The sequence below is a fragment of the Aquila chrysaetos genome, chromosome 1, assembly GCF_900496995.4.
Source record: "Aquila chrysaetos chrysaetos chromosome 1, bAquChr1.4, whole genome shotgun sequence".
NCBI classification, from domain to species: domain Eukaryota; kingdom Metazoa; phylum Chordata; class Aves; order Accipitriformes; family Accipitridae; genus Aquila; species Aquila chrysaetos.
Genome location: NC_044004.1, coordinates 6,325,031 through 6,334,903, shown reverse-complemented (window position 1 = coordinate 6,334,903; position 9,873 = coordinate 6,325,031). Strand labels below are relative to the sequence as shown.

Genomic DNA, 9,873 nt, shown 5'->3' with positions numbered 1-9,873 from the left:
CGCCTCGCCTCCGCCCGTCCCTCGGCGCCGCCGAAGACCTTAGTGCGCAGGCGCAGAGGCGGCCCCCGAGCAGGTGTCAGGCCCTGCCCCATCTGCGCGTGCGCAGAAGGCTGCCCGCAGCGCCCCCGCAGGTGCAACTTGCCGCTCTGCGCTTGCGCAGAAGCACCCCGCAGGTGCCCCCTCCCCCTGTGCTATATCTGAGTACGCCGCGAACCGCACGTATAAGCGGCCGTCTCACGCCTCTTGCCTCCCTCAGATCCTTCCGCCGTCTCCAAAGGCGGCTCTTACGGCTTAAGGCTCAGGTCGCTGGGGGCAGAAGCATAAGCCTCAAGGCGCGCTATGGCCTAAAACATGTTTCTTTTTCCATTGGGCCCCGTCTCTGGGCCCTTGGTGGAGGTGGGCGGGCTGGCGGACTCCTTCACTCTCAGCCTTGCGGAAGGATATTTCTTTTTTAGTCGCCATCTGCTGAGCAACGGTTTCGAGGCGCGGCCAGGAGCGCGGGCACCGCCCCTCCTGCCCAATCGCAGCGGGAGGCTTGCCGAGAGCTCCGCCCCGCCGCCGCGGGGTAGCCAATGGGAACGAGGGATGTGAACGGCGGGGGCCGGCCGCGGGCCGGGGTGGGGGGGGGGGGGGGGGGGGGCGGGGCGGGAGCGCGCGGGTGAGGGGGTGTGCGCGCGCGAGCGAGCGAGCGAGCGCGGGGCCGAGTAGTATCGCTCGCCGCAGCGGCCGTCGCTGGGGGCGGAGGGGAAGCGCCGCGTTCAGCGGAGCCCGGCTGCCCGGGCGGCGTGTGACCGCGGGCTGTGCCGGGTGGGGACCGGCGGCAGGGGCCGGGTTGGGGGGGAGGAGGGGGGGTGGGGGGAAGAAAAAAAGCAGGTGAGGGTAAGGGGCAAGGCTCGAGGGTTGTCTGGGCGGGAGGGGGTGTCGGAGAGGCGTCCGGAAGGAGCTTGGCCCGGTCGCCTGCTTCTCTGCTTTCCCTTCAGCTGCCGGCCCTCGGTTCGGCTTCGTGGGGGGGGGGTAGAGGAACAAAGAGGCGGCGGGGGGGGGGGGGGGCAGGCTGAGGAGGCAGGGTGGCGGCCGGCCGGGGTGGAAATCGCTGGGAGCTGCACTGCAGCAGCTTTCTGGTATTTCCTTCCACCCGCCCCCACTGAGGCAATGATTAACAGGACTGTGGGCAAAGAAGCATCCTGTGGGTGTCTGAGGGCTCGGCTTGAGCCGCTTGAAAAGAAGCGGGGGAGGGAGCGAGGGGGGGGAGGAGGACGGGGAGAGGAAGAAGGAAGCAACGCAGCTCCCGCCCGCCGCGGCTCCCTGTGAGGAAAGGCGGGCGGGGGGCGAGCCCGTCGGCAGGGCTCGGAGCGCGGCCTGCCAGCTGACCGACGCCTTGTTTTGTTTTGGTTTTTTTTGTTGTTGTTTTTTGGTTTTTGTTTGTTTGTTTTCTCTCTCCTCCTTCCGTCGGTTTCCTCCCTGGAGGCCTCCCGATGAGTTAAAATGGTGCTGAGGCTCGAGGGGAGCTGGTCCCTGCTGGTGGGGAAGAGGTTCCTCAGCCTGTCAGAGGAAGACGACAGGTCGTGGGACACCAGTCGCATCTCGGAATGGCCCTGGAAGTCAGGCAGGATCCGAGCCGTTTCACACACGGACATATCCAAACAAGACCTGAAGGTAACTGGAAACTTTCAGAGACCTTCTAAAACGAGACTGCTTACCCTGGGACCTGGAAACTTCATGTGCGTGCATGCGTGTGGGTGTGTGTATACAGACAGATATGTATATACACGCTGTTGTTGGGGGAGAGAGGTCGTCTTGATCAACTTCCCCGCTTAACGTGCTTGAAAACGTATGCACCTCTGGCTAAAGCCCCCAGTATGCTTGTACTAATGCCGGAAATTATCTCAAGCTAATTATAAATGTGCTTTCTTCCACCAGCATTTTGAAAACTTCAGGTTTTTATTGCACCTGCTGTGCTTAGGTTTTATTTCTGTGTATTTCCTAAATGTGATTTAAGATCTTGTCAGTTGTGAACGATTTTCCCAGAGGTGAAACCGAAACTCTCTTATGTTGTTGGGATTGGTGACTTTTCTTTCTTGCTCTTTGGAGTAGCTGGTAATGAAGAAGTATTTCTACTGTTTTGAAAGACGCACCAAATTCGTGTACGGTGTTGGAGGTTTCTTGAACTCTTCTTGCATGGTGGTCACTTCTTAATGATTACCAACGGCATTTTTGAACACAATCAATTATTGCAAGCTTAGTGTAATTTGTTAACTATGTACTTTGGGTGGAAGTCAAGCGACTTTCACAGTTTGACTGTGACGGTCTTAAGGGGCTATTTGGCAACTGTAGACAGTAAAACTATTCAACCATGTCTGGGCAATTACTACAGTATACAAAGTACTCACTCAGGACAAAACTCTGTTATAGTAATGGCATCTTGTTACGTGGTCATCTTATTTGTTTCTACAAGGGACTTTGGTGGCAGGCTGTTCTATGACAGCAAGAACAGTACCATCTTTCAATTAAAACTGTTTCCTTGCCCTTTTTTTTTTTTTTAATGAGAAGAACTTTGTGACCTCAGATTAACCGAAGAAGCACCTGCTCCTTATCAAACAAGATGAAACAGTAGGTGTTTCTAACTCTTCTTTGAAAGTGTAAACTTTGTTAGGAAGAGTCCAAAGTTGTTAGAGGCCGGGCTTCTTGTTGTGGATCTGCGGCAGGGGTGGAGCTTTCTCCATCTTTGGCCGGCGGGGCTGTGCCCATGCCGTACTTGGAGTGAGGAGGAGAATGTTGCTGCTGCAGAAAGCTCTTCTTAAGGTCCTTCTCTGGGACTTAAAAAGAGGAGGAGCAGGTGCTGTTGAGGACTTTACTGTGAGCCTTGTAACTGGTTACGGTTCTGCCAGAAGCGATTGACTTAATTCATTCTCCAGTAAAAGTGTTAAAGAAGTTGCAAAGTAGACAATTGAGGCGTGGAGAGCTTTTGTACCAAAACACATGCCATCTCCTTCCCTTTCTCCCAGCTCTGTGGGAAAGTAATGTATAGTTAGACCAAAATAGTAATGGATTCGGGGGGGGGAGCCTCTAAAGGAGTAGAAATATTTAATCTCTCAAATTTTGCTTTTTGTATAGTGTCAGGAACAAGCTACAGAATAGAAAGCCTGTCGACTACTTTTGAAAGTGTTTTTTCAACTGTATTTTCCTGTTTGTGCAGTGTTGATACTATAGACAAAACAAGCCATTCTGGTTCTGGTACTTGTGTTATTTGCTTATCTCTTTCATTGTTTCTGTGAACTTCAAAATGACTAAATTAATTTCTGCACCCATTAGTTTTACGACTCCTGTCTGTGGTAATGCTGTTTTGTGTGCGTGCTTTTACTTGCCTTTCCCCTTAGAGGGAAGCTAAACACAAGGGAATGTTTCTAAGATTCACTCAGCCGAGGTTTCTCTGCTGTTAGGGCAAATTCGTTAAATATATTTAGACTGGATTGTTATATTTTATGGGAAGAGGGAGTGATTTTTCCGAGAGTAGTGTTCTCTACCAAGACACTCCAATATTCAGGCAGAGTTGTATTTGCAGTCTTTCCCAATACTTTGCTGATCTCCCCATGTTGCCTATGAAAGAAGGGTAATGCCATCCCAAAGCAATTGGTTAAGACACCATGTTTTTGCTGTGAAGTGACAACTGCTTTCCTCTTGAAAAGTTTGTCTAGATGCTTCAGAGATTCGTAAAGATAAATACCAGTTAAAAGCAGGCAGCAAATTACTTTCTTCACATTATATAATTTGATCACCTTTACTGGCTTACTGTCATTTGTGCTTTCAATAAATTAACTAAAGTTATTCTTCGGGACTCTTAAAATATTTCTGGAAAAACAGCTTGTTTATTCAAGTATTTTAGTTTAGAGTTTGTGGAAAATGCATGTGCCACTACACCACTGTATACAGTCCTTTAGTGTTTTAGGGGGTTTTGTGTGTGTGTGTTTTTTTCCCTGTTTGTAAGCACTGGTGGCAGAGTTAACACATTTAACTGTCCTTGAGCAGCAGAGGACTTTGAGATGGGAAGGTTGTAGAGTTAAATAAGAATATTAATGTTTTATGCGACAGTAATGATGACAAACCAGTTAAAGTTGACTATCACTTATGAAATACTAGGTCAGCCTGGGTTGCTTTAGTGATTGCTTGATTGTGTGATAGAGGCAATAATCATGTTTGCATTTAAGTACTTTCAATGGTTGGGGTTTTTTTGAGGAAATTGGTGTTTGTTTATCCTTTTCATGTTGTATGTGTCTGAATTTTATGGTTAGTTGCTCTTTCACTTTGTTTCCTTTCTGTAGATTTGTGTAGAATTTGATGATGAGTCATGGGAAAAAAGAAGATGGATAGAAGTCTACAACCATAAAATGAAAGCATTCCTGGTGGAGCAGAAGCTGGTACTGGCTGAAAGAAAATCTCAAGCCAATTCTATGTCTCCTGTCCAATGGCCTGCAATGGCAAGTATACGCTTGGCCTAACTCCCTTTGTTTCTGCAGTTCCATCTTCTAAGGACAATGTTGTTACAAGTGTGAATTTCTCAAGTACAGCTTTACTCATGTACTCTTAAGGGAGACGAAAGCTCTTTGTACAGCTGGAGCTAGGCAGAGCTTGTAAGCATTTTAAGTTGGTATGTTGTGCCTAGAGATACAGGAATGTGTTTTTATGACTTTTGCTTCCCTCCCAAACCACTATTCTGTACAATGTTAATACCTTCTCCCTCTAGTCTCATGTTTCTTCCTTCTTTCATGAAATTGCAGTTAAGAATAGAGAGAAAAAGGGTAAATAATAGGTTTCTAAGGATAGCCTGTATTTTTATCTTAAATTCTTGTTTTATTCTGCCTCAAGTACTGTTAATTCTTCAGTGATGTTTGATCTGAGACAAAAATAATTTGAATGACTCTTATGTGATGGATGCCTGGCGCAGATGACTTGTGAGATTTGGATTTTATGCATATAAAAACCTGAGCTACACTGTGCAAGCCAGAGAACTAAGCTTTCTGTAACTGCCATGCATGGCTGGCTAGGCAAATTAGCCAGTAGAGGTGAACAGGGAACATTTCTTAATGTATTCAGCTAGTATAGTTTTACTGGACTACTTTGGATATTGCTACTCATAAAAGTAGCTGTGAAGTAAATGAAGATGTAAACTTGCTGTACGTTAATTATGCTGAAGTTGTAGTCCGTGTTTTAATACTCTTAACTTTGCTAAGTATAAAGTACATCGTGTAATTCATACTGCTGCATTTTAGCTGAGCTTTTTTCTTAAGCAAGGCTAATCTAAGCAGATATTTATTGGAAGTAGGGCCAAATACGATGGGAGAAGTGGAAGGATGAATCCTTAATTTTATTTCCTGACCTGTGCATTAATATCAGCAGTTCTACTAGGAGGTTTTGCTGACACAATGTTCTGAAAACCTGCTTATTTAAACTTAGCTGTTGTCCCTTTCCAAGTATCTGAACAGTTCTTACTGGATACTTGTCTTCAATTTATGCATAAGGTTTTCCTCATGATGTATTTGACATGTCAGTTCATGCAGCGTACATGTTCCAAAGCTTATTTAGCAGAGGAATGATGTAGGATAAAGTAAAGCGCAATACTGGAGCTTGCCTTGACAAAAAAGACTACTTCTCCCTTTGCCACCGCACAAGGCAGGAAAGAAGGGGTCATGAGGTGTGTGGATTAATTTATTTAAATCTTGATTACAACTTATTGATTCAAGGATGTGGGAGAGTATCTTTCTGACAAATGGAATAGCTTTGCAGAACTCTTGTAATGCCTGGTCACTCCTGGAAAGACTCTTGTTCCTCTTCTGGTGATACTGTCCCTTTGCCAATGCTGTCCTAACTGAAGTGAAAACAACAAAGGGGAAGAAGGTCTTTGTTTGCTTGTTCAGTCCTTCAGAAAACCAAACCCATACTCTATCAGAATGATTTTTGTTTTTTTCTTTTAAATAGGGCACCAATGTACCTTTCCCCATAGGCAGGAGTTATTCTTGTCACTTCTGATGTTCCAGACTCCTGATGCCTACCCACTCAGAGCTGTTACTGCAGGACTAGACAAAATTTAACCTTAAACTTATTAGGAAGAGTTCAGAAGCTTTTAAAGGAAATTTTTGTTTCTTATCTGTTCTTGAAGCCTTTGGTATACCTGAACACAACTTCATCATTGTACTGCAGTGGTATAACAACTATGAGGCTATCCAAGTCATTGTACATGCCTAAACTAAGGCTTCAGTATATTATCAATGTTGCATGAGCTTTGAGAACTTCAATGTAAGCCATGCAGCAGGCCTTCATTGATTTGCTAGTTATTCCCCAATCTACCATAAGGAGGGTTTTTCATTAACATATCTACAATTAGAACTCTTAGTATTAGTAAATTCTTCATGTTGAAATTAATGATTAATGATTGTTAATGACAGCCACCTGAACTGAATTCTAACTTATTCTACTAAATGAAATTAATTTCAAGTATAGTCTAGTACCTCCTTTATTAGGCATGTATTAGAATTTTATTAGAAACTTGCTTTATTTCAAGAATTGCATGTAGATGTGGTATCTTAACAGAGAAATAGATGCAAAACTAAAATTTTTTAAATGCAAATGAGGAATGATGAGATCTTACTCTTTGTAAGAAAATGTCTATCACTTTTCTAGACTTACAAATCCTTAGTGGACAAAGCTGTTTTGGGATCAATGGTTTCAGTACGCTATCTTGGTGAAGAGAGATGTGTTTTTCTTTCTAAGGACCTTTTGACACCCATTCAGGTAACCTTGTATAGCATTGTAAAGATGGAAGATAAATCTTTTATCTTGGTATTTAAGTTATGTCAAGTTAATACATTCTAAATGCAAATTTTAGGTGGGTAAAAACTTGGAGTAGGTGTTTATTGCTGTCACTCAAATATCAGTTCTGAATGTAATGTGTCTGTTGATTAAAAATGTTCTGAAGCCAATCCAGGATGTGGCCACTTAAGAGAGCTGGATGAGGGAGTGTGCTAGGACAGTTATTCAGCTCAGGTGAGAGCAATTGCGTTATGCTGGTGGTGGGGATAATCTGGAACAGTTTCCCTTTGTTCTTGTGAGCATAACCATCTTTACTATGAAGGGAGTTGCATGTCTGGAATAAATCTTGCTATCTAATAGAAACACATCACTTCTAATCCTAAACAAATGAGGAATTGGGCAGGATGTAAACGAGATGGTTGAAATATAGTCCCTTTATGGAGCACCAGGAGGAAAGTTTGTTAGTGAAAATTAGGTAGAGATGTGTTGAAACAATTGCCCTGTGTGACTGACTGGTCAGACATTTTGAAGAATAGTATGTGCTAATGATGAAGGATTTAATCTTTTCAGGAAACTACTCTCAAGACCTATAAAGAGTCTGATTAAAACTAGTAATAGATGTCCCATGTTGAGACTGCTAGTAGTGCCATCATTAGTGTTCTACTTTGACTTGTTAACAGTCAGCAAGTAGACAACTCCTCTTGAGAAGCTAACAAAAGAATCACTTAAAGTTGTAGATTGTTGTCTTGCCTGTGCTGGCTCAACAGCAGAGTACAGATTTCTTCATGTAGAAGCCTTATCTCAATACTGCAGCGGAGAAGATTGCTTTTCTGGCATCTTGAATAACAGATTCTTGACGACGAGCTCTTCAGCCTTCTGCTTACAAATGCCAGAGCAGTGCTTGGGAGAAATAAAAAAAGGGGGTTTTGTGTTTGTTTTTTTCTTAGCACTCTGAGCCATTGGTAAAAACTTGCTGTAAACTTTCCATTTCAGAATCAATTGTAAATGTTGTCAAGCAGCTTGTTTTAGATAACAGTAGAGAAAAAAACCTAAAATTTAAATACGTAATGCTGAATAATTATGAGTGATTTAGATGTAGCTGACTTTTCATTCACATGGACATCTTATAATGGTGTCTTGAGATAGACTGGATCCTGGCATTACTAGCATAAGTAGAAACATAAAACTTAAAATATTTGCATTGACATCTGCTCAGGACTACTTACAAGTTGCTGCTTCTGAAAATGTAAAATCCTAAATTAAAAAATGGATCATTCAGTTAAACTTAGTGCTCATTAGCAATGTAGTTAAACAAAGCTAGATTGTTTTCAGAACAATATTAAAGTGGACCTGGAGAGTTCACTTCAGTCTGGCTTGCAGATGGTCGATCCATTGGTAAGGAAATGATGTCTGTCTCGATAAATACAGTGTCCTAGGAGCTAAAGGCACGCAGAGTAATGAGAAACTTGTTGGACTTGTATGAATTGCTATCTTGTTTCTAGATATTATGGGGTTTTGTTAATCAAAAACATTATCCTTAATACCAACTTCTATATTATTTTTTTTCCTCAATAGGATGTGGACAGTTCCAGGCTTCCTCTTAAGGATGATCAAAATGTTAATGAAGAAATTCAAGCTTTGGTTAAGAAACATCTCGATGAAACGCGCTTGGTGCAAGGTACGAGCATACTCTGTAGCGGAAAACTGGCAATATATAGTCAAGTCAAAACGGAAGTCTTTGCAGTGATTCTGTAAATTACAGTAATCTGTTTTAGGGATAAAAGCTTTTTTAAAATACTGATTCCACTTTCTTTCACAGCAGTGAATGCAAAATGTGAAGGATTACAGAGATTTAAGTTTCAAATATCTCCTTTGTAAGAGTGTCTACGTAATTTAGGCATGTATAGATGGCCTGACACTTGTGAAAGAGATATCAAATTTGTAGCAATTGTCACTGAAATTATTTGGAGTTGTTTATTGTTTCAGTTAGCTTGGTTTTTAATTTTTTTCCAGTCTGCTGCTTGTTTATAAAAACTTCCAAACTTTTATATAGAGACTACTTTTTTAGTCAAGTTAAAATTGTTATTTTTAGATTTGCCAGCTTCAAATCCTTAATTACTGGGTTCATACAAGCATATCTGTAGTCATGTGCTTGCATATGCAAGAAGTGTCTTATAGAAAGGTAAATATTGCCACTTCGAGTTGTCTTTTGCAATACTGTAAAGAGTGGAAGAATTCACATCTAATCATTGAATCTTCATTTCCATGTCCACTGATCTGCCTCTCTGAAATCTGGAGGTCAGTCTGGCCTCTGTTGCATGTCTTAACCTCCAGAAAACTTTATTGAACTATTCCAGGAAGGAGGTAGCTGGAAAAGTTTTATCGTGCTTTTTTTTTTTTTTTTTAAATCACTGCAGCTGTGTGGAAGTTGTCTCAAGGTTCTCAGGTTTTTTTGTTTACTTGTATCTTGCATGCAGTACTGTTCACAAATTCATGTTGGTAACTGTGGTGATTGTCATGCTTCCTTTTTCTTAAGCTCCCTTTTCTTGGTTTTTTTGGTTTTTTTTGGTTTTTTTTTTCAATTTTTAAGGTGGAAAAAATATCATTGGTTCAAAAATTAGAATTTATAGCCTGGATCCATCTACTCAGTGGTTCACAGCAGTTGTTGTCAATGGTAATCCAGCTACAAGAACTCTGGAAGTCAACTGTCAGGAGGTAAGAACCAGTTGCTGTGGGTTTACAAATGGAGGAGGGGAATGGGTGAGAACTTGTATTTATATCCCCACCATTTTTAATTCTGTCCTTGTTGTAATAAGCTTTAAAAAAAATTGGCGATCAGTGTAATGCAGAATAATCTATTACCCTAAAGTGTTTCTGTATGCTGCTGGTAGAATTGTCAAATAACAAATGGTCTTCTACACAAAATGAGGGAGATCTGGAATTTTTATTTGAAGAGGCAAACATATGATCCTGGTTTCATTGCTTTCTATGCTGTGTAGACAGTGCTCTGAAGTACCAATTTATATGTGTGTTTTCATGCAGAGACACTGTCACAACAATATATCATTA

General features: G+C 42.3%; 1 protein-coding gene across 2 annotated transcripts in view; it reads left to right on the top strand.

The window, feature by feature from the left end:
* The first annotated feature begins 679 nt into the window (after window positions 1-679).
* The window catches only part of KDM3A (lysine demethylase 3A), a 31,975-nt gene continuing 22,781 nt past the window's right edge, over window positions 680-9,873 (top strand). The window contains exons 1-6 of one of the 2 annotated variants that reach the window (XM_030021281.2): window positions 680-807; window positions 1,468-1,656; window positions 4,320-4,475; window positions 6,676-6,786; window positions 8,380-8,482; window positions 9,395-9,519. In XM_030021281.2, coding sequence (XP_029877141.1) covers window positions 1,486-1,656; window positions 4,320-4,475; window positions 6,676-6,786; window positions 8,380-8,482; window positions 9,395-9,519 — 666 coding nt within the window. In that variant the 5' untranslated portion in view covers window positions 680-807; window positions 1,468-1,485. Of the gene's footprint in view, window positions 808-854; window positions 874-1,467; window positions 1,657-4,319; window positions 4,476-6,675; window positions 6,787-8,379; window positions 8,483-9,394; window positions 9,520-9,873 lie in introns of those variants that run through there. The other variant, XM_030021289.2, reaches the window with a different exon arrangement.